This window comes from Bicyclus anynana, chromosome 17, assembly GCF_947172395.1.
Source record: "Bicyclus anynana chromosome 17, ilBicAnyn1.1, whole genome shotgun sequence".
Classification (NCBI taxonomy): Eukaryota; Metazoa; Arthropoda; class Insecta; order Lepidoptera; family Nymphalidae; genus Bicyclus; species Bicyclus anynana.
In genome coordinates, this window is record NC_069099.1 from 5,503,930 (window position 1) to 5,529,475 (window position 25,546).

General features: G+C 34.9%; 2 protein-coding genes across 4 annotated transcripts in view; one reads left to right on the forward strand and one right to left on the reverse strand.

Moving 5' to 3' along the window:
* LOC112054245 (furin-like protease 2) overlaps positions 1 to 10,024 on the reverse strand; it is a 373,473-nt gene extending 363,449 nt beyond the window's left edge. For all 3 annotated transcript variants that reach the window (XM_052886550.1, XM_052886551.1, XM_052886552.1), the window contains exon 1: positions 9,781 to 10,024. The gene's annotated coding sequence lies outside the window, so the exon portion shown is untranslated. The remainder of the gene's footprint in view (positions 1 to 9,780) is intronic.
* Positions 10,025 to 11,809: 1,785 nt separating this feature from the next.
* On the forward strand, positions 11,810 to 25,365 carry LOC112056029 (secretory carrier-associated membrane protein 5B). The gene is made up of 8 exons (XM_024096357.2): positions 11,810 to 12,029; positions 12,106 to 12,207; positions 13,808 to 13,942; positions 17,784 to 17,988; positions 18,923 to 19,181; positions 19,678 to 19,795; positions 20,652 to 20,817; positions 21,789 to 25,365. The coding sequence occupies exons 1-7, from the start codon at positions 11,973 to 11,975 to the stop codon at positions 20,805 to 20,807; spliced, it is 1,032 nt and encodes a 343-aa protein (XP_023952125.2). The 5' UTR covers positions 11,810 to 11,972; the 3' UTR covers positions 20,808 to 20,817; positions 21,789 to 25,365.
* The last annotated feature ends 181 nt before the right edge of the window (positions 25,366 to 25,546 follow it).

Here is a 25,546-nt window from a genome sequence, read left to right on the forward strand (position 1 = left end):
ACTATTGATTTGAGAAATTCTTTTACTAATAGAAAGCTACATTATCAAGGAGTAGCATAGGCTATATTTTATCCGCGTATTTCCACGGGAATGGGAACTACGCGGACAAAAAAATATTTAAGTATTATCAGTTTTATTTAAAAAATATTTAAGTAGATGAAGTAACAGTTTACCTGTTTGAATTATTATTTTGCTAGGAATCGACACAATAAGCTACTCCAGCTACAGTTCGTGCGCTGTAGTATGGTGCGGGTGACAGTTCGTTTTATTCTTGAAATTTTTCAGCCGTCTGTAAGGTCTTTTTAAATAAATTTAAATTACAATAACAAAATATTATAAACTTAAATTAAGAGAAAAGATTTTTTGTTTGTTTGCATTCAATAAGCTCTGAAACTATTGGATCAATTTGTAAAACTGTTTCACCAACGGATAGCTACATTATAAGGGAGTAACATGGGCTACTTTTTTACTCTGTACAAGTTAGCCCTTTTCTACAATCTGAACTAATGGTAAGTGATAATGCAATCTAAGATGGAAACCGAGTAACTTGTTATGTAGAATGAAAATCCACACCTCTTTCGACCGGTTCTCACTTGGGGGTACGTCTTTGCTGGTAGGGTGGTAACTAGCCACGGCTAAAGCCTCCTACCAGCCACACCTAGACCAATTAAGAAAGCCTCAATCGGCCTAGTCGGGGCTCGAACCCAGGATCTCCAACATGTAAAACCACTTTGCCACGGAGGCTGTCAAATTTTTTATCCCCAATAAGATTCTCAAGCGAATGGACTAAGCAGGTAAAACCGCGGGATACTGCTAATCATTTAATACCATAAATGAAAGTTCATCATGGCCTCGATTCACTTTAAATTAAGTATGTTCAATGCATATTGTAAACTTATTTCAATACTAGCGAAAACCCGCGAATTGGAATTCAGTTTTTCACAAATCCCATGAATTTTTCCGAGATGAAAATTAGCCTATGTGTTATGGATTAACACATAGGCTAATTTTCATCTCGGTATTATCTATCTTCGTTTTAAATTTCAGCTAAATAGGTTCAGTAGTTGCGGTGTTACAAACATTCATACAAACTTTCGCGTTTATATTAGTAGGATTGTAATACAAATAGTACAGACTAGATTAAGCTAATTTTAATCACAAAGTTTCACTGAAATGGATTATTTTATATCATTTTCTTGAATAATATAAAATTCAATTTGAAATTAAGTCGTAAAGACTTCCATTGCTTTCCCAGAATTTTACCTTCCGCAATTAAAGTTGATATAAATCGCCAGTTGTTATAGGCGCTGGGATAATAAATTTAAAACTGTGGGTTCCTTTCGAATTCTTTATTACCACGAAATTTGTTCTAAAATTATCATAAAATTTATGTCTTGTACCATATGTGCACTACTGCATACTAAATCTGAAAAAAAGTCAAAAAAGTTTTTTGACTATTGTCTATACTTATAAGTACCCAGAAGTACCCAGTTAAGTATAGACAATACTACTTAGCTACTTACATAATTGTTCTTGTTTGTTATTTTGACTTCTTCTATAATTCGAGTATTACCTAGTGATTAGTTTAAAGTTAACAAAAATTAAATGAAGCAAACTACTAGTCAGTGTTTAATTACTCATATAAAACCTATTATACTTCTTGAGAATTTATCCAACAAAAAGTACCATAGACTCGAAATTATATAAAAAAAAATTGATTTTTTGATACTTTTCAGTTATGTGCTTTTAAAAAAATTAAACTTAATTTACGTGTCTCAAACTGTAAAGGAAAAACATCGTGAGGAAACCTGCAAAGCTGAGAATTTTCTTAATTCTCTACAAGTGTGAAGTCTGGCAATCCACATGGGCCAGTGTAGTGGAGTAAGGCCTAACTCCTCTTATTCTGAGAGGAGACGCATACTCAACAGTGAGCCGAAAATAGGTATACTAATCATGATGATGAGTTTACCTCGTCCCTCTCAAAAAACGACAGACAATTTTGTTAGTGAATTTGAGTGCGATATAAATCCAATAGAAGGTAAGGTCTGAGAGAAACAACCACAAAAGCAGTCAGATTGACCTCAGTGGTGACCTCAGTCGATGGCTTGTAATTTGGATAATGGATAATTTGGATGGCTATTTTTTAATCCATCTATTAACTTAATAGGGTGCTGATATAATCCGCCCAAAGCTTGTATTATAATTAACCTTGGCGAAAATCCTATTTCTTGTTAACACAATTGACTTTATCGTTTACCAACACCGCAAGGTTAAACGTTCACTAACTTTTTAACCGCTCTAATAAATCACATTTTATATATCCGCCTTTTAATTAGCCGGCTACACCAAAATCATGTTTTCTTTCCATTACTTTAATCATGTTTCAAGGTCTTTGGATAACTTTAATTCACACGTCAATATATGTAAGCTGCTTCGACGGTCCTGTAGTCAGAATAAACGACTTCAGATGAGGTCCTGGATTCGAATCCTGAGTCGGGTTATGTTTATCAAGTATTTTTTTCCTCGGAAAATTTTCAGTTAGAAGCCCGGAGTTGGGAAGTTACTGGTTTTACATACCTGTGCGTCAGAAAGAACGTGTTTTTTTTACAAGTACCCCTTGAAGACAATCTCACCTGATGGTACGTGATAATGCAATCTAAGATGGAAGCGGGCAAACGAGTAGGATAGAAAATCTACACCTCTTTCGGTTTCTACATGACATCGTACCGGAACACTAAATCGCTCGGCGGTACGTCTTTGGCGGTAGGGTGGTAACTAGCCACGGCCGAAACCTCCCACGAGCCAGACTTGGATCAATTATGAAAACCTCAATCGGTACAGCCAAGGATCGAACCCATGACCTCCGTCTTGTAAATCCACCGCGCAAGCACTGCGCGACGAAGGCCGTCAACTTGTTATAAAGATAAGTTAATAGGATGTAAGCTATTAGGTCTAGAAAGAGAAAATGGATTTATGACAAAGGCTTCTTTTCGACGAAACTTACAGTTAATGCATTACTTAGCTGAGAAAGACTTCAACAGTGTGCTAATTATTAATTTAACTATTAATAAACTATAAATAATATGACATTAACAAGATTATACATACATTTAATTAAAGTGTTTTTCAGAAAGCGTGGGTACAGTGACAGTTGCCTTAAGACGTTCATTAATCGTGAATCGCGGCAAACTTTCAAGAGTGAAACGAACTGTCACCGTTCCCATGCTATCTGAAAAACTCTTTAGTTGGAAAACCAATGAGATTATGTGATTCGTATAGAATTCAAGGAGAGTTTGGACATCCAATAGCCGTCAGGGCGACGCCTGGCTGGCCGTTTATCGACAAACTTGTGCTATATGGGTGTAGTGAATTAGAAACGTACATATTTATGTAGTCCTAGTAACCATGGAATAAACTGCCACAATGATCATGACGTCCTGGGTTCGAATCCCGGGTCGTTCAATTAAATACGGAGTTTTGTTTTATTATTTACAAGTTAGCCCTTGACACAATCTGACCTGATGGTAAGTAACGATGCAATCCAAGATGGAAGCGGGCTAACTTGTTAGGAGTAGGATGAAAATCCACACCCCTTTCGGTTTCTACACAACACCGTACCAGACCGCTAAATCGCTTGGCGGTACGTCTGTGCCGGTATCTAGCCACAACCGAAGTCTCCCACCAGCCAGACCTGGACAAATCCTCAATCGGTCCAACATCTGATAGTAGTCGTTAATGGGTTCAACCATTATAATCCTAAGCCCGCCAACCCACATCGGGGCGGCGTGGTGGGTTTAAGATCCTTATCCCCTCTGCTATGAGGATGGTGGCCTCGGCCGAGGTTGGAATCCGTTAAATTAGGATGATAGTCATCATGTTCATCATCATCATTATCAGTCGATGGACGTCCACTGCTGGACACAGGCCTCTTGCATGGACCTCCAAGCATAACGATTTCGAACCACCAGCATCCAGCGGTTTCCTGCAATCCGCTTGATGTCCTCGGTCCACCTAGTGTGGGGTCGACCAACACTGCGCTTTCCGGTGCGGGGTCGCCATTCCAGCACCTTGGGACCCCAACGTCCATCGACTCATCGAACTATGTGCCGAGGTAGAGGTATTATATGAGGATATATCAAAAGCCATACATGCCTCGCACTCCAGGAAGATGGTATTAGTAATTAATGTAATACTTATGTACCTACTGGAACATAATTACAATGTAGCTGTATAGTACTTATCTCTGTGGTCATTTAATACAGTTTTATTAGACAGTTATTAATGGGACAATGCATTAGCAGCGCCTCTAGTGTAGCAACTTGCATGGGTGGCGGTTATCACTTATTTTATCGCTATTATCATAATTATTAGCCTGTTTTAACGAGCCACTACAGCCTTCAGGGTGAAGCCTTCCTATAGTGGCCGTATAGGCGTATATACCTTTATCTATACTAATATTATTAAGATGAAAGGTTTGATTATTCGTTTGTTTGCATTGAATAGGCTCTGAAACTACAGGACCGATTTGAAAACTTTTACTGTTGGGAAGCTACACTATCTCCGAGTGCTATGGGGTATATTTTATCCCTGTATTCCTATAGAAACGGAAAATAAACGTGTGAATCCGCGTTGCGTCTGCTAGTAATACATATAGAGGTGATATGAAACTTAGACCCACTTCGATGCTCATCAACAATCATACCCCAAGTCGCCAGTCACTTACATACTCTTTACTATTAAAGATCAAACATAAACAGTCTTTACGGGATATTGTCGAGGAAAATTGATAAAAAAACGGTTGCCTGTAAAGTCTGTTTACTGACGATAGTTTACCGTGACAACGTCTTAAGAAAATACTGATGGAATGGTTGCATTTTTCAAAAGAAAATGTTCGTTTTTCTAAAATACTGTTTAAAAATCTTCATAGACCAGAATATACTTTATTTTTAGTAAAAAAAGTTGGCAACCCTAGAGCGAGGGAACGACGCATGACGTCATCTTTTTTCGAGTGTGTAGCCGGCTTCATCGAATTATAAGACGGTATAACGTCAAAAATACCTGAACTCCAAAGATGGATACCGTATTTGCTTTCTTATAGTAGGGGTCATGGAACTGTCACACTTTCAGCATCACAAAACTCTGCCTATTTTGCTAAGTTCGCTTCGATTTAAGTGAGTTAAATCTTCCTGTAATTTAACGTAACTATACAAACAGATTTACTTTTCTACATCATATTGAATGGATTTTAAAGTCACTTTGCACATGCGTGCCACAAACAGGTCCACGATCCCACGAGAATGAATGAATGAAACGAACGACCTTTTGTGCGGCTTTACCACAACACGCAAAAACATCATTTCCGCCTCATTGGGCCCGTGTAGCAAAAGTTTCCCGATAAACGCGTAGCCGGCGTCACCGTGACTACGCGGTACGTCAGATTTGCCTGCGAATGGCATATCTCATCAGGTTAAATGAAGTGAAATGGATAACTGATTCTGTAATACACTGCGTAGGGAATAAATTGCTTAACAAGGCGTAGTACTTATTCGCGAGAACAGTACTCTTTAATGGTTGGATAGTAGAACTTGGAAGGAGTAATATTTTTTTAAGGAGTTAACTTGTTAGGAGGATGAAAAACGCCTTTCGGTTTCTACACGACATCGTATCGGAATGCTAAATCGTTGGGCGACTGGCCACTACCGTAACTAGCCTCCCACCAGCCAGACATCAATTAAGAAAACCTCAATCGACCAAGCCGGACTTCGAATCAAGACCTCCGTCTTTTAAATCCACCGTGCATTTCACTGCGCTACGCCGTCGAAACGGACGTTTTTAGCTACAGTTTTAGGTTTTTCTTAATTGGTCCATGTCTGGCTGGTGGGAAGTTTCGGCCGTGGCTAGTTACCACCCTACCGGCAAAAACGTACCGCCAAGCGATTTAGCGTTCCGGTACGATGTCGTGTAGAAACCGAAAGGGGAATGGATTTTCATTCTACTTCTAACAAGTTAGCCCGCTTTAGGTGAAATTGTAGTCAAGGGCTAACTTGTGTAATAATAATATTAAAAAAACCATATTTTTTTTTAATTATCTATGCCATAAGAGTCAATACCGTTAGAATGACGTGGTCTAGCCTTATATCGACGAAGTTGCTCTCACTATACGGGTGTGTTCAGTTAGAAACATGGGTATCTTACGTAATACCCACATGTTTTGCAAATACCTACTCATTGATAATGCCGGGTTAATACGATGTGGCCGATATTTCCATTTGTTATACCGCCTAGCGGTTTTTCCAGATTAAATAACCCGTATGTAAAAAATATTGTAACGTGATAAAAGTTCAAAGACCGACTTATCAATTAAATAATAAAGAATTACTCATCATCTCCTTACCCTTATCCCACTTAAGTGGGCTCGGAAAAATATGTCAATCTTTTCCATTCGTCTCTATTACTCGTCAACTCATCATCCACTCCTTTTACACACATGTCCTCTTTCACACAATCCAAACATCTTTTCTTTGGCATTCCTCTCCTCTTATGTCCTTCCACACACAAAAACTGTGCGTTTTACACTGAATAACTTTTAATATAAACTCAACAATCAGATGTTACACCTGATGTAGAAGTCCACCATAAAACCTAGTCACACTATTACTATTATAAAGGCGAAAGTTTGTAAGTGTGTATTTTTGTTCCTCCGTTGCGCTGCAGCTATTGAAGCGAATAGGCTGAAATTTGGAATGTAAATAGGTTTTACTCTGAAATAACACATAAGCTACTTTTCATTCCGGAAAAATCCATGATTACAGCGGGATTAGAGAAAAACTAAATTCCACGCGGATGAAGTAGCGGGCGTCCACTAGTGAGAAATAAATACTGGTTGACAGTGACACAATAAAATTAAAAATGTTGAATAACCCCCAAAGATCATGAAATTATTAATTACACTCTCGATCAAGTGCGCTTACATTTGATTTACCACTCGAGTATACGAGTATACGAGTATTTGCAGACATTCGGTTATTCTTTCTCCCTTAACCCCCCACAACTTTTAAACGGCTCAACCGATTTTCATCAAACATGTCTAAGAACACTCGCACATAAGTCACCTTTAATAAAATATAACTAAATTGTAATCGCTTCATCCGTTCGGGAGTTATGGTGCCACAGACAGACTGACAGATAAACACATCAAACTTATAACACCCCTCTCATTGCGTCGGGGGTTAAAAATGCGTAGGATATTATTCAAAAAAAATCGTTTCACGGCCATCTCTTAACTAAGTATAAAATCCATTCACTGCTGGACATTAAGCCTCTTGTAAAGACTTCCAAACACTGCCTTCCTTCAACCACTTGTTCTCTGTAACTCGCTTGATGTCGTCGGTTCACCTAGTGGGGGGTCAATCAATGACACCAGTGCGGAGTCGCCATTCTAGCAACTTGGAGCCCTAATATCCATAGGCTCTTCGAACTAGTCACCCCCGCCTATAAATAAGTTGTAAAATGGTATAAACAAAAAAAAAATAAACCTTGGCTGAGTTTGTTGTGGGCTCTTCTCGGACCAAAGAACCAAAGAACCTTCGTAACATTAATTTTAATTTTCGACTATTATTACGACCATTAGATTAATTTAAATTATGACATAACTTGAGACGATAACTTTGATTCTTCAGCGGACCTTTCAGAGATTTCTGAGATACCTCGACCATACTAGTCGCTCGCTCTATCGTTTCATCGCTAAGTGAATTTGAACCTTTTTATAAGGCTAATATATGAAGCTCATAATCTCGACTAAGTCTCTACTTACGAGCCTGTACTTACGAGTGTTGAGATTAAAATATCTCGTAAGCTACTTAAAAACTCTACGAGATGGCCTTACCAATATACATTTTATTTCCTACCAAATGTGATTACAAGGTTAGTTACTGTTGCCAAGGAAAGGTTTTAAAGGTCGAACAATGATTTTTCATCAACCAAAAAACACTACCAGTTAATTGGACATGGATTTTTACCAGTTCCGGATTAAGGTTACTTGTTGCATCAAAAAATTATCCTATCGGTCTAATAATAAACGCGAAAGTTTGTATGGATGTTTGTTTGGATGTTTGTTACTCTTTAACGCCGCAACTACTGAACCGACTTGGCTGAAATTAGGAATGGAAATGGATTTTACTCTGGATTAACACATAGGCTACTTTTCACCCTGGAAAAATCCATGGTTCCCGAGGGATTTGGTAAAACTAAATTTAACGCGGACAAAGTCGCGGGAAACCGCTAGTTTTAAAATATGTTAATATGTACCGGTATTTAGAATATGGTAAGTAACAATCAACTGCCGAATGTTGAAATTGCTTAACTTTCGTGTGTTAGTTTTTTTTGAGTCATCTCTTGTGCCCAAAAATGCCTTTAGTAATAGCTTAAATAGCTTACAGGGTAAAGCTACTAAGCTAATACTTATACTAAAGCATGCAGTAGGTAAATAAATTGATTGGTGTAGGTAGAGTCGTAAGAGCGATCTTTCGGGTGTAACAGCCTTTAGATAAGGCCATAATGGTTTCCGTATTTGAAAACAATGATCAGTAGATACAATTAATGATTAGCTACATACGATTTCCTCTGTATGTTAATAAGAAAACAGTAAGGTAACTTCAAAAAGTTACCTTTTTTTTTCTAGACAAGTTAACCCTTGACTACAATCTCACCTGATGCCCGATGGTAAGAGAAGATGCAATCTAAAACGGAAGCGAGCTAACTTGTTACAAGTAGAATGAAAAATCACACCACGTTCGGTTTCTACACGACGTCATACCGTCTTTGCGGCGGTAGTGTGATAACTAGCAACGGCCAAAGGCTCTCACCAGCCAGACCAGGACTAATTAGGATAACCTCAATACGCCCAACCGGGCATTGAACCCAGGATTCCATCTTGTAAATCCACCGCACATATCACTATGCCACGGAGGCCTAATTTACTGCTATGAACAAACTCTGTTTTGCTATTTTCCGCAACGTTTAAATATATTACTTAGGTGTGCGCCAAAAGATAATGATATAACGAAATGAGGATGAGCAAGCACAAAGACTGCATCAATAAACAAAAAAAACATGACATAGGGGCTCATTCTATAGGGGGGTGAGGGTATAAGTGTGAAACCTTTGCATGTAGGTCAAATGTCTTTAAAATTTAAACGGGAAACAGTTTTCCATGTAGCTGAATGCTGGCATTTGCTAGTATGGTATAATACAAAAGTTTTAAAACAAGTTTTAATTCATCATTCTATTATCTTTGGCCGACCAAAACAAAGTTATAGAACAACACTTTGTGATATTCTAATAAGAAACAAACAAACAAATACTGTTTTCACCTTTAATAAGTTTAAAATTACTACAATCTGCTTTGGTCACACTTGATCCTGGGAACTATACACAATGCTGTGTGAAGTTGAATAATTAATATTGCAAATTACTTCCTCTATACCAAGAGCAAACAACTTTCGCCTCACAAAGTTGACCTCTGTTAACATCGGCGCCCGCGCAAGTCCTAAAAAATTGGCAACTACAATGACCAGCTAACTTTAAACACTAATGTACTGTGCTATTGCGCAAATAGTTTTAGTTCATGACCGTCGAACCGTCACTCGGATTTTTACGTAAGGTAGAAGTTTTATTTTTTTAATTTTTTTGTATCCTTCAGATTGGACAGTAAATGATAGGGTGCCCTAACTGAATAAAAAAATTAAGAAAATAAGTAATAAAAATAAAATAAACACTCACCGTTTATGTTTTTAGAACCAAATCCCAAACAAAAAAGCTGTCACTCTCACGTTAGACACAAAACACAGATTTATTCACCTCTTGACATCTGATATGGTTCGTTTATATAAAATTATCACGAAAACGTGCCACTTTGTAAACTTCGAATTAAATTATCGACTTAAAAACAATAATATACTCAAAAATTAAGAAAAAAAACCCTCGCAAATAAACTATACAAAACATAAACAACTTACTACTTTGACAGAACCATCTAAACTGACAAGTGAAGCTGCCAAGTTGCCAATCGAAAAATCACTTTCGCCTCCATTTTTGCCAACTTACGAATAAAGTAGTTACTACGTAACGTAATTTTACGTCATAGGTATTAATGACGTAGATATTTATCTCCATGTAGATATTGGTAGTTATAGGTAGGTCATTTATTTAAAATAGCGTACAGTCAATTTATTTGCGCGTTTACACGAATATAAACTTATGGACGAATGACGATACATAGTATCTGTATGATGCGAGTCTAGAAATCCTATTATATGGCTTAAAATACGTTTTATAAGTTACGATTATATATTAGATATTATTTTAATACCATTAATCTGTGAATACAATAAATTCTTTTCGATTTAACCTTGATTACAAATGTGCCCAAAATAACTGAATAATGCATGAATAATGTAAAAATCTCGCCTAATTGATGTAAAAATTAAACTTAGCTGTCAATTTATAGTTTTCTGATAATGGTCAGTTTGTAGCCAATCAGGGACAGCGTTGTTTACGGATTATGCAATGTTTTTATGTTTTTTTGTCCTTAAAAAATCACATGCAGCAGAACTACTTCACGAATTCTCTGATATGTTAGAAAATATGACATAGAGTAGTAAGTACTATTTCTATCTCTTATAGGCGGTTTTCATCATTACTAAGTTAAAAAAATGTAAGATACCTAAATCATCAGAGACCATGTAATTGTCTATCGTTTACAATTATTAGTTGATGACTAAAAAGTAAAAAACTAACGTTTTCACTTTTTAGTCATCATTTTGAGCTCGAAGATGATCCCTCTACACGGAGCTCATAGGTATTTATGGATTTTTTTGTAGGACATTGAGAGTGCTTACATAAGAGAAGTTGGTACACATCAATAAGAACATTCTATCAGCAACCAGCTAATTCTCCGTTTGGCAATAAATTTAACAAGACTAAATGATTTTAGTAAATTACTAAATAATTTTCACCCAATCATATAGTTTTATCTCTTCTTAGCGGACTTCAAAAAAATATTTTTATTATTTTGCTTAAGGTCATACAAAAAGAACATTATAATATTGTTTATTTTTTTTTAATTTAGCATTAAACCCTTCATTGTGGACCCTAAGTTATCCTAAAAATGTGCCAAAAAGGATTTTTTTATTTTACTAGGGCCACATTTTGTTCTTTGTACAATTCTTAATTTGTTAATTTTGTTTTAGGCAGAATCATAATTTTTTTTATCGTCTGCCTTTGTAGTCATTTCTAATGCAGCATTTGAATAAAAATAATATGCATTAATACATACCTAGACATAATAAAAAGTCCAGACACTGTCCCTTGAACTAAAAAAAAAGTGGCGCACCCCAATTCTACACACAGTAAGGGCTATTCTGATTGTTTATTAGTCATTGGCTCCAATATGGGAAAGTGGGCCAGGAGGACATTAAAAATTCAGCGAGATACTGTCTGTCTATTTTTTTAGTTTTATAAAATCCGTTTCAAAAATACTTTATTTCCTTTAATAAGCATACAATATAACTGAGTCACCCAACTCAACACCAACAACTCACCAATTTAATAATAATCAATGCATTTTTAATTTTTTTTTAAGTTTATAGAAAAAATATCGATTACCATAATTATTTTAAAGATTAACTTTAAAATAATTATGGTAATCGATATTTTTCAAAGAAAGTATTAAATAATATCGATTTGACTTTAATAATACAATATGGTAACACAATCTACTCTCATTTAGTTGTTAGTCTGTGTTCGCTGTCAAATCTTCTGTGTTCTGTCACTTCGTCACCATCATCAAACTGTCAATTTTCTGGATTGATTATATTTATCAATCGTTTTAAGCTAAAAATATAGTGTACAAGTATTTACTTTGCGCTGTGTAATCTTAATAAAATATACAGTGGCGTAGTTTAACGTAAGGAATGTCGAAGTTCGAGGATAATCCATTTAGTGATCCTGCCATTGACAATCCCTTTGCGGTAAGTAGATTTTCACTTTTCACGAGAAATCTGTTCACGGATTTATCTCTATCGCAAACTGCTCGATTTATTGCAGGATCCGGCGGTGCAGCAAGTCGCTAGAAGTACTAACAATGCTACGAGAGGTCTCGACGACTACAACCCCTTTGACGGCCAACAAAATGCAAATCAGGCTACGGTAAGCGCATTAGTCATTTGACGATCTATAGTGGGTTGATAATGAGACCCTATAGGCTAATCAATAAGAATGATGTGCTATCTTTTGTTATAATAGCAGATATACAAATAATATAATTGATTTTTATATTAGTTTACAACTTCGTTATAATTTTTTATTTACTTACACTTCATAGAAAGAAATCAGTTGAATAGTTTGTTGATGTTTGAACAAACTGAATTAGGTGGATGTGTGCTGTGGTCATAATACCAGAAAATAAACACAGTTTTTTGGATCATTCTTTACTTGGTTCAAATTTATGATTCATTTGACCTAAAACTAAGAATTTATTTTATTTAAACAAGTGAAATATATACCTATACTTACTTAGACATAATATATAGAATATTTAAAATTTATAAAAAAAAAATCTAGTCCTTCCACTTGAAAGCAAGCAACCAGAGGTCGAGATTGCCAACTGCAAGACCTCTGCTCAGTATGCATATGCGCATATGCACCATATCAAGAATAACTGTCTTCTGTATGCTACCCTTGATTAAACACCCATGAAAAAGCTTCGCAAAGTGTTGTCAAAAGCTTTCAACTATAAAATCATCATCAAAACTAAATTGCCTATCGGAATAATAACAATTGATGTATCTTCGTCTTTTGTTTTGTAAATTGTGCTGTATGACAACAAGACTATAGTTTATTTATTAAGTTTTCTCTATTATTTAGTCATTTACTAGAAATAATTAGAAACCTCAATAGGTCCATGGTTAAAAGGCCAAACTCAACACTGAGGCTCAAAGTTTGATTAGTAGCGGAACACTAAATAACTTGTCAGTACGTCTTTGCTGTTAGGTGGTAACTAGCCACGGCCAAAGCCTTCCACCAGCCAGACCTGGACCAAAAAGAGAGAGAGAGAACCTCAATTGGCTGTATCTTCTTTATATAAATTTCATGGAACTGTAGACCTGAGTTATGGTTTAAACTTTAAGATACATTCACACATTCCCGAAATAAAAGGTATCATATAAAATTATATCATATAAACAATGCAGACAGACAACAAAGGGTTTTTAAAAGGGCTATATATTTTAGTGCTCAAAGGTACTACAATCATAGTTTTTGATTTTCCTGCATTCCTTTATCAAATGTAGGAGAGATAGCAGTGCATTACTCCAATTTGTAATAATAATACTTATTTATCAGCTGATTATTTTATGTTAAAAACTAACAGTGGCTCGTGATTTTGTCTGTATGTTATCCCTTGTCAAAAGACAACCTTAAAAGATTAACAAAATTGCTGTTGTGGACTTTAGAACTTTTAAATTTCACATTTGTCGTACTTGGTCTTTGTATGACGAATGAAATCTCTCAAAAGGAATAATCTATTTAACCAAACAAACAAACTCTTCAGCTTAATAATATTTGTATAAAAATATGAATTCTCCTGCTGTTCTCTGACCCTGAATAGGTTAATATAGACCTATAATCTTCCTTCATAAACAATTTTTTTTTTTAAATGATAAGTGATGTTGTATATTTATTCTCGAGTCTAATAGATTAAAGGTTCTTTCATACACAACATACATAATTACATAATAACTTATTACAGCCAGCCCAGCAACCCACACAACCTGCAATCATGCAGGCGGTATCGCCCCCACCAAGCAGTGGCCAGTACACTCGGCCAACTCAACAACAACAGAGTCAGGGACCACCACAGAACTTCACCACAGCTGATTTTCAAGTAAGTGAAACTACTATTCATACATTCAAAAGTCATGTCTACATTATATTTAGTCTTAAGTTATACCAAAAACCAAATACAAGTTATTAAGTATTAAGTAACTATTTAACAATTAAAAACACTGGCCATATACAAATTAGATTTGCTCACAAAGGGTTCCCTATATCTATAAAAACAGCAAAAAAATCATGTTTGTTGTATAGGAGCTCCATAAATATTTATTATGTTTCGTTGCTTCAGTATTCATAAATGATTTTTAGATTGCAATTTAGTTTCCAATCTAAAAATCATATAGGTAATCTAATGATGTAACTAATTGTTTGATCAAATATTTTATTCTATTCAAAGAAAATTCAGTAAGTCTTAATGGTTCATAAGATACAGCCTGGTGAAATACAGACAGATACATAGTCAGTGAAGTCTTAGTAATAGGGTGAGGTTTACAATTAAAATGTAGTGACCTTAGCCATAGGTTTCACTGTATAATAAAATTATAACACAGCAATTTGTAGACAGCTATGCCAGCACATTTTGATTGTACACCAATGTAGTCAAAAAAAATATTCTTTGCATGGAACTAGTTGCTTATTACTGGTTTCATAGGCAGCAAGGCACAATATAAGCCAATGACAGAGGTGGGAAACAGTCAAAAAAAGAAATATTGATTCATTTTCTAATGTAAATCTCATCGATTTCCTATTAAAAAGTGGATGCACAATCAGCAACCAAAAAACGTCCCCACTCAATGAGCGCCAAACACAACTTCTAGGCACTCAATTCAAGTAGTCACATTTGCAAATTCAACCTTAATCTCAATACTTAAGGTTGAATTTGCTCTGAATTTGGGATTTTATTGAATATTGGACTATATTTAAAAGCTTTTAGGTATAATTTTCTTTACCAATAATTGTAAAACAAAGTTGGCGAGTTTTTAAATGAAATTTTCTACATGATTGTACATCCTTTTATTATAAGAGGTCAATGGTCAATCTGAAAAATATTTTGACTGATTTTCATGCATCAAAAAATTAACTAAAATAAAAATAAAATTAACAGATTTCTGTTACCATGAAACATAAATCTGTTAATATTCCTCATTTTATTTAACAGTTATTACGATTTTAATGAAACTTTTTTTTTATTTTAAAAGTACCTATGCATGCTATTAACACACATTTTCTTTTGCTTTCAAACTTGCACTAAAGGAGCTAAAGGTAACACATTATTTTTTGAGATTACACTTTATTAGTCATATTGTAATGTCTTTTTTATCTTTGCATTTGCTTTATGTATTAGTTTATCAGTGCATATCTTTCATATCGTACATTGTTATCTATATCCAAAATATATTTTATTAAAAACAACTTCATTAATGTTTATATGTTTACAGTTTTGCTTAGCTAATACTGCAAAAAATGTAGTTTAGTTCTTTTACTATACACTAGAGTACTTAGACTGTTTCACAATGGATTCAAAAAAGTGTAGGTACCCACTTAAACAAAAATATAATTTTATGTGGACATGAAGTACCCACAAGCAATTTGCTTAAAGCTGTTGCAGCTGATTGCACAATAGTTTTTTTTTTTCTTTACAAGTTAGCCCTTGATTACAATCTCACCTGATGGTAAGTGATGATGCAATCTAAGATGGAAGCAGGCTAAATTGTTAGGAGGAAGATGAAAATCCACACCCCTAACGGTTTCTACACGACATTGTACCGGAACGCTAAATCGCTTAGCGGTACGTCTTTGTCGGTAGGGTGGTAACTAGCCACGGCCGAAGCCTCCCACCAGCCAGACATGGACCAATTAAGAAAACCTCAATCGGCCCAGCCGGGGATCGAACCCAGGACCTCAGTCTTGTAAATCCACCGCGCATACCACTGCGCCACGGAGGCCGTCAAAACCGTCACGGAGGCCGTCACGTAATGAATTAAAAAAAAAATGTGGACATAATTAGTAATGTCCACATGAAGTTATGTTTTTGTTTTCAGAGAAAAATTTTGATTATCCCATGGTAATGAACAAATAATCTTGATATATTAACAATGTGGCTTTGCAAGTAAAAAAGATTTTTTTTTCAACGTAAACTGGGCCGCTTAGATATATAAAAAAATCTATTAGAAGTAATTGTGCATCACGCAAATTGAATAAGGCTCTTGTAACGTCTAATCGGTCATCATTTCACTCTATATATTTCTACGTACTTCCGCAGCGATTATATTTCTTTGTGACGTAGACACTTGATATCAATTCATATTAAACTATCAAATAGAATTTCACATACACAGCTAGTTATCAAGTACGAACAAATTGTAGATAAATAATACAAATTGAAATTAGTCATCACTATATTAATGGCAGCTATCGGCGACAAACAGAGTTTTTACTCACTTATATTATGAGCCGTGATCGCTCAGTGGACATGACCTCTGCCTTAGATTCGTATACGGAGGGCGTAGGTTCGATAGTCCTACGATACGATACGATAGTTAAATATCACGTGTCTCAAACGGTGAAGGAAAACATCGTGAGGAAACCTGCATACCTGACAATTAAATCTGACAAAATCTAGGTATGTGAAGTCTGCCAATCCACATTGGGCCAGCGTGGTGGACTATTGGCCTAACCCCTCTTATTCCGATAGTACACTCGTGCTCAACAGTGAGCCGAATATGGATTGCTAAACTGTTTTTCAGATAGCATGTGTTTAGTGACAGACATAGTGAACCGCGGCTAAGCGAGTGAAACGAACTGTCGCCCGCACAATCCTACATGAAACATACTGTAATGTTGTTTATCATATTATAAAAGATTTAAATGTCTAAATATCACTTACAACATATTTTTTCCAACACTAAAATACAGATTGTCTTTATTTGCCTGTAGCCTACTTTTTTGCACTATCTTGACATCCATTAAACAAGTCAAAATTCTTCTCTGACGCTGTTTGTAGATTATGTGCCCACGCAACTCATAAATGTGCCATATCAAAGTTTATGTTTTGCAGGAACAATTTATCATTTAACTCTATGAGTGGGAGCATCCTTATTCCTCTATTTTTTTATTTAGTGTTACTTGAGGATTTGGTCTGACGTTATATCTATTTGTAAAAGTTAATTATTTGGCTTTTAAAAAATTACTGTATTGTAAAGTGAAATTGTTTACTGTCTCTTTTACTATTTTACTGTTTATTTAGTTGGTTATGTATTTTATAAACAAACAATAATTTTACTTCAACAATGTCATTTGTAAAAGTAAAAATATTGCATTTTTAGTTTTCGTTTGTTAGAGTGTGTTCTCGAAGTGATACTTTTTCATTTCCAGCGACATTTTCAGTAGATATTTAAAATGTGATTAACGTAGATAAGTATATAGTTAAATATAAAGTAGCTTAGTCCCAAGTCTATATGTTTTGTTTGTAATTGTACCCTTTTTAGCTACATTTTAATTGTGTACTTATGAAATTGTGAGATTTTGTTTAGTGCACTAAAAAAATACGCTTTTAAATTTGTATGCAATCGACCATCGACTGTTATAATTCTCGACGTGCTAGTAGCTATTTGAAATGATTTGATGACAATTTTAAGTGTATTATTTTTTATTGACTTTTTCAGTTAACTTAGAATATAAAACCAGGCATTATTTAAATACGTTATGACTAGCGAATAATTAAAAAAATAATTATTTGTGGGTTCATTATTGGGTAAAATTGGTGCTTGGGTTTGTTGGATTTTTAGGAGAATAGCATAATAAATCCCTAAGCAAAAATATGACAAAATCGGTTTTGACTTCAAATTAATCGACATTAAACTATGACTCCAATTGAAATCGAAATTCAGAAGCGGCAAGAAGAGTTAGAAGCAAAGGCGGCAGAGTTAGCGAGACGCGAGGCAGAGTTACGCGCGGGCTCGGCGGGCAGGCGGAACAACTGGCCCCCGCTACCCGCCTTCTGCCCAATCCAGCCCTGCTTCTACCAGGACATCAATGTCGACATACCGCTAGAGTTCCAGAGGATCGTACGCCATTTGTACCACCTTTGGATGTGTGAGTATATTATTTTTGATAAACATAAAAGTGTAAAGAGACCGAACATTTTGGGCCCTGTGCGTTACAGCAAAAAAAAATACAAAAGGTATTTTATTTTATAACTAGCGGATGCCCGCGACTTCGTCCGCCCTTAGACCTCTTTAATACAGCCTTTACGGTTCCCTTTTTTCCTTCTCCCGTTTTCCCAACATTTCACTTCATTGCTCTGCTCCTATTGATCGTAGCGTGATGCAAGTAAACTATAACCTGTCCAGTATTATGAAGAATAATTGTACTAACTTTCATTTGAATCCGTCGAATAGTTTTTGTTTCTATAACGAACATAAAGAAGACAGATTGACAAAAATTTTACTGATTGCATTTTTGCCATCAGTATCGATCACTAATCACCCCCTGATAGTTATTTTGGAAATATATGTCATGTACAGAATTGACCTTTCTACAGATTTATTATAAGTATAGATAAATCAAAATCACAAAAAATTATTATAATTCACAGTTAAATATAGAATGTACTGTGCATATATTTTCATTATGCAACTATCAATCAAACTAATTAAACTAGTCTAAAACTGATATCATTATTTAATAAATGACACTAATTTGGAAATTGTAACAGTTCATCAAATGCCCCAGCAATATATGAAACATGGTCTGCCTCCTTTAGTTTATTCAGTGAGAACAAAATGTTCAGTTTGAATGGTTTATTTTTATTATTATGGTAGGGCCTGTATATTATGTACTTCAACCCTATATCCGATATCAGTTCAAATACCCACTCTACTGATAGATGTAGGTTCAAGATTCTAAAAACTGCACATCACTTATGTGGTTCAACCAATATTGTAGAATTATTGTGTGTAATTCCTTAATGTCGCATTTTTTAACCTCACCAGTTTTTTTACTAACTTTATTCTTGTTTTGTTTTCAGTCCACTCACTGGTCCTAGCCCTGAACATAGTCGGAGGGTTAGCAATCCTCTTCTCAGGAGGAGGTTTCACAGTGTTTGGTCTATCGATACTGTACTTCATGCTTCTGACGCCCTTCAGTTTCATCTGCTGGTACCGGCCGATATACAAGGCATTCAGAAGCGACTCCTCCTTCAACTTCATGGTGTTCTTCTTCATATTCTTGTTCCAAATGATCATCACTTTGGTGCAGTCTATCGGTTTCAGTGGTGGAGGCTCTTGGTAAGTTTTCCTTTGTATTATACATTTAGTTCTTGAAAAAAAATAAAGTACATATATATTGGCCCACGTAGTTTCCGCTCGGATAAAATATAGCCTATGATACTCACAAATAAAGCGGCTTTCTAGTGTTAAAAGAATTTACAAAATCGGTTCAATTGATCCAGAGATTACCTCCTACAAAACACCAAACTTTTCCTCTTTCTTTAATATAAGTATAGATTTACTTGATATACTTTGAAGTACTTCACAATCTCAATTCTGCCACAAAATAGCAAGAAGCTGTCTTTTAATTTAAATTTTTAAGAACGATTAGACATAGCTAATATATTTTGAATATATTTTTTAAACAAACAATACATCAATTCTACCTTTATTTCTAATTTGTTTGTTGATAAACAGTTCACATTGAGTAAGGCAAAATATGAACCTCTCAGTTCTCATCATCACAGACTATTTAATATAAAAAGTGTTTACAAATGTTAATTTTATTTCCCAGCGGTCTGATCACTAGCATCGGCGCATTCAAGGACAATATCGGTGCCGGGATCGTCACCATGCTGGTCACCATCGGCTTCATCACATCACTCGTGGCCGATGTTATGCTTATGACTAAGGTATTACTTTGAAATTTTTGCGTATGAACTCAAGTTCAATCACTCAAGGTCATTCTCTGCCATTCTAGGGTCTTATTTTGGTTACAGTTTGGGTTATTAATTAAGTTGTCCTGACAACCGTGTCTTTTGACGGCCTCCGTGGCGCACAGTGGATGCGCGGTGGATTTACAAAGCGGAGGTCCTGGGTTCGATCTCCGGCTTTGCCGATTGAGATTTTCTTAATTGGTCCAGGTCTGGCTAGTGGGAGGCTTCGGCCGTGGCTAGTTACCTCCCTACCGACAAAGACGTACCACCAAGCGATTTAGCGTTCCGATACGATGTCGTGTAGAAATCGAAAAGGGGTGTGGATTTTCATCCTCCTCCTAACAAGTTAGCCCTTTCATCTTAGACTGCATCATCACTTACCATCGGGTGAGATTGTTGTCAAGGGCTAACTTGTAAAGAATTTAAAAAAAAAAACAAATGTAGTGAATTTCTTTGTTCCTTGAATTTGTTAAAATATGAACTTTTGTTGACATTGGTTTTCTTATTTTTGTAATCCACTTCAGAGACTGCTAAAAATACAGTAATTGATGTATGTCTGAGTCTGAGTGATGATCTGAGAGGGGCGATACATGGGGTAGATGGCCACGTAGACTCCGGCAGCCTGATTGCGCGTATGCTGTCAAGCGAAGGCGAGTGGCAGAAATATGCACATATCTCCGGAAAATAATGATAAGAAAGGAAGAAAAGGAAAATGAGGAGAAAAAGAAATGGGAAATACCCTAGAGGCAGTTAGCACGATGTAATGCCATGTAGTTCTGTGCTAACTCTGACGATAATAAAAAAAAATACAGTAATTGATGTATGTTTGTAGGTGCACCGCATCTACCGGTCGACGGGCGCGTCTATCGCCAAGGCGCAAGCCGAGTTCACGACGGAGATCCTGCGCAACCAGCACGTGCAGACCGCCGCGTCCAGCGCCGCCGCCGCCGCCGTCAACGCGCAGATCGCCAACGCCAACCGATACTGAACACAACAAGGTAAGGACTGTTTATGTGGATATTGGGAAAATTTAAAAAAAAAATTACAAATATTCTTTTTTTTTTATATCAAAATTAATAATGTTTGCACATTTAATAAACTATTGTGAGTGTTATTCATAATAAATTAAAATATTTGCACAGTATAAGTTTGACATGTTCGATACTAGATGGCGGTAAGACAATTTTCGTTAATAAGGTACTGCTGTAGCTTTCGAATTGTTGATTGTGGTGCAAATTGCAATCGATCGCAGCGTGCGACGTCGCAACGCTTTAATGTGGCATGTCATTTAAAATGTATGGAAAACGACGCAACGCAACGCACTAATGAGGCATCGCCCTTGCGGCGGCCTCGTCGATGCTAACTGTTGCAAAAGTATCCATTTTTTTATTTATTTTTCAATTGACCTTAACAATTTAATTTTCGCTGAAAGAATGAGCCATTTTCGGCTGCCTTACATTATCAGTATCTACCAATAGTCTATGTTAGTCTATAGTCTCAGACCAATTACCATAGGACCTGCCACGATATACGTTACCTCTATCAAAACTATATAAGATCACGATCTGACGTGTTTATACAAACTGCGTCTATGGAATCGATGTTACATTGTGTTAAAATAACACGTGTGTGTATTACGATTTAAATTTATAGTTGTGTGTCTATGGGCGCAGGATATATTTATTTGGTATTAAATATTTTCTATGTGTGAGTTTACCTCGTCCCCATCGAAAAACGACATTCAATTTTGTTGTTGAATTAAGTGCGATACAAGTCTAAAGAAAGGTAATTGATATGAGATGGTAGCCTATAATCACCCATAAATTTTTTTTAATGTTGCCATCAAACATGGCTCCTTGTTTAAATATAAATAAAATGTAGTATGTCTAATACTAAATTGCCAAGCATTGTCATAATTAATTTTTAAAAGACATATTTTTATTTACTTAAACTAATATATTAATTTCAGGTACATATGGGTGAGATTTTAGCAGCATTTAATTTGTGCAAGAGTACAGAGCGTGATGCGCTTTTTATTAAATAAATAATACATTATTCAGATTAAAAATAAATTTATATTCTTGAATTATTGTGTTAATGGATACGCTCGTTTAATCAGTTATTAATATGTAATTATGCAGATATTTAATAAGTAATTTGAGTTCCTTGCTGCCGACGGAACTTAAACAGTAATAAATTAATTAATTAAAATATTTTCAACAAATGCTTGTTAATAATGTTAAGATTTTTGTTTATACTTTGTTTTTTTCATATTAAGATATCATTCGGCTTTATTCACGTTTTTCGATGTAAATGGTTTGGAACATGCATGGGGACTCTAATCATGACATAGTTCGTATTACGCGACCTTATTGCGAGTAGTCGTTAGATGTAAAAAGACTAAATTACGTATCAATAACGCCCAATTGTATCTTAAATATAAATGTTTCAAATTATTTTCTAAAATATAATTTTCTATGTTGTACATAAAGCCTTCTTTCCTTGCAATAAAAAGTCCTACAAGTTTTTATATCATATTAAATTATTAATAAATATATCGAAATTAATTAGCACTAATTTAATAAACTTTAATGTCTTGATGTATTCTTCAAAATGTTTAATTAGCTGCTTATATTTTGGTATAGTGTGCGCCAAATTTCTAGTCCACTCTGAAGTTGCAACTTGCAACACGCTCGCTATGTTTTTGTATACTGCGCTGCTACGCGCCTCGTATTCAAAGCGGACTTGAAGTTTGTATTCTACACGCCCGGCATACTTTGTTTTTATGATATTATTTATTTTCTTTGTACAAAATATAGTGGAAACTTATGACTTAATATAATTTTAAACGTCAACTGTGAGTATCGATGCATTGCGTCACCAAAATGCCACATCTAGCAAAATTGCAGGAAAAAAAACGTGTGCATCCCGGACACTCGACAGAAGTGATAACTTAACTAAATGATTTAATTAATTAAATTTCATTTAGAATCATTTATTATCGGAGAGGTGTAAAGAACATTTTGGCAGCAACAACATATAAACTTTTAAAATGGTCTGTGGTCCGAATTAGACACTTATCAGAAGGTAGTAAAACTTGCCCTAAATCTGATTAATCTAGTTTCTACTGTTTATGGTTTGCTTATATGTAGATGTGATCGTCTTGAGTACAACAACACACGTTTTTTTTTGTCCCGAAGGTCTAATAACATCTCTCTGCTTTTGCCTATATGTAACGAAATTATTTTCTAATAAAAATATATACAAAAAATATTCTACCAAATCATAAAAATAGATGATATTGCATTATAAATAAAACAAAAAAAAAATTAAAAAACTTATTCAATAATTGCATAAAAAAATTAAAACATTCTGTTATTTATACGGCCCAATGTCGTACGGCTGTGCATGTAATTATAATTTATCTTACTATCTAGTGTACCATTACTATTTGATTTGAACTACATGTCCCAAATAACGTGACAAATGTTAAATACTGCTCCAAGAAACAAAAGAGCTAGACCAAGAAACTGACTGACAAAAACAGCTCATAATGGAAAAATAAAACAGTTTTTCAAGATTTATATAGTCGGCTTGATTTTTTATGTTATATGAATCATCTACGCCACGCCTACGTCGACAAGTTGTTCTTCATTGTCTTTGGTTTTTGTCCGTTAAGTTTCTACAAATCAATTATAAATGTCATTTTGCCGTGTCGCGCGTTGTCATCGGTCTGGTGTTGCCATTACTTATATTTTTATGTTGTAATAATATATACATCCTCACTTGTATATGTATACGAAATCACACTGATATTATGCATAATTTGTAGAACCGCCAGGGCGTAGACAATATAGAGAGAATACAAGTCGTATAACATATAATTGTAATTCCTCTGACGTCATATTTTTGGTTCGCAAACTAGCCTGTATTTTGTTTAGTAATATCGCATAGGTACATTTTTGTGACTGAAGTATTTTTGTTAAAAAGTTATTATCATTTTCAAAATACTCTACGCCCTCACACAATATCCTTAATTGTTAGATATTTCACCGCGCTATGAACGACACTATTGCAAAGTTTAGTTAATGCTAGTTATAACCACGAGCTTATGAACGCTTTAAACTATGTCATTTTATCATCATACCAATGCACCATCTCACTGAAATAGATATATTTAATCAATATATATTTGTAACCAACCTTTTTCACAATTAACTTAAAAGCAAATCTAAAACATTTTGTTCATTTGCTATATTATGTTAGAAATACAAATATTCCCATGAAGGTTACTTTATTTTTTAATTGCGTATATTGTACCAAGGTACGCGTTTTGTTTCCAAACATCATTATATTTGTATGCAATAAATTTGACAATATATTTACAATACATTTTGGTTAGTAATTAGACTTAAACAGACTATATCATTTCAATTGTTAGAATATAACATTCCATGGGCGGCCATGTAAATAAATTACTATCAAACGTCCACTAAAAAAAACTCACGATTTTGTCGATGTTCGATTTTCACAACGTATTAATGGTGTTATTGTAAAATATATTTGTATAATCGGACGGTTTACTTAATTTCGATGTTTCTTAGGTGTTGCCCCGCGTTGTCTGTAAAATTAGATGCACAAGACTTCAATCGGTGTATAAATGAAATAGTGTTAAGATGACAAAATATACGTTAATCATAGACAAGATATAAAGTTTTAAAACCCTGGTGTCCTCGATGACATTTAAATCTACTCAGCAAATGAATTCTTGCCCCTACATAATGCACGTCCAGGATTATACCTACTGCATAAACCTTAAGACTTGTTATGAAAATTATAATATAAACACTGCGTCTCAGTTAACAAATTGTAAAGATTATCAACATTTCGTCGTTTAAGTTCTAGCAACACCAACCATAAGATTGAAGCCATTTATTATAATGCTGAAGAGCTTATTTGTTTGTTTGAATGCGTTAGTCTCAGGAACTACTGGACCGATTTGAAAAATTCTTTCAATTAGATAGCCCATTTATCGAGGAAGGTTATAGCCTTTTTATTTTATTCCTACGGGAACGGAAACCAAGCGGGTAAAACCGCGCGGCGTCAGCTAGTCTAAATTAAAGAGAAAGCTATATTTATGATATCTCTTTAGTTGCGATTCGATTGAAAACTCGTTTGATTATGGTTTAGTTTTATTGATATAAATATACTAACCGGTTGCTTTGATTTAAACCGAACTATTCGTTTTATCGTTCCTCTAGTTGCCAATTTAGGTATATTGTGTTATTAGAACTTGAACGAGGATTTGTATAAATATGACAGAAAATCATATATATTGTATTTGTTTGTCAACGTTTTCCTCTAATTAGATGCGCATTATATGAACTATTTATGTATCTGGGCCTAGTATTAATGTAAGTTATTGTGACACCGTCCTTACCCAGATAATGGTAAGCGAAGGCGTAGTTATACCTAAATATTTAACTGTTTTGTAACGATTAAGTCATGTTATGAACTTATAATTAATAATAAATATAGTTTCCGAATCGGTGTGTTTTATTTATATTTCTTTGGATTAGTTTTGATTTATATTCATTTGTGTAATCGGAATCCTACTAATATTATAAACGCGAAAGTTTGTATGGATGTTTGTTACTCTTTAAGGCCGCTACTACTGAAGCGATTTTAGCGATGGAAATAGATTTTAGTCTTATTTTTTTGTTATTT

Coding starts and splice junctions, on each gene's coding strand:
- LOC112056029 (XM_024096357.2), top strand. CDS start 11,973: ATGTCGAAGTTCGAGGATAATCCATTTAGTGATCCTGCCATTGACAAT. Junction 12,030..12,105: donor CCATTGACAATCCCTTTGCG/GTAAGTAGATTT, acceptor GATTTATTGCAG/GATCCGGCGGTGCAGCAAGT. Junction 19,182..19,677: donor TTCAGTGGTGGAGGCTCTTG/GTAAGTTTTCCT, acceptor TTTATTTCCCAG/CGGTCTGATCACTAGCATCG.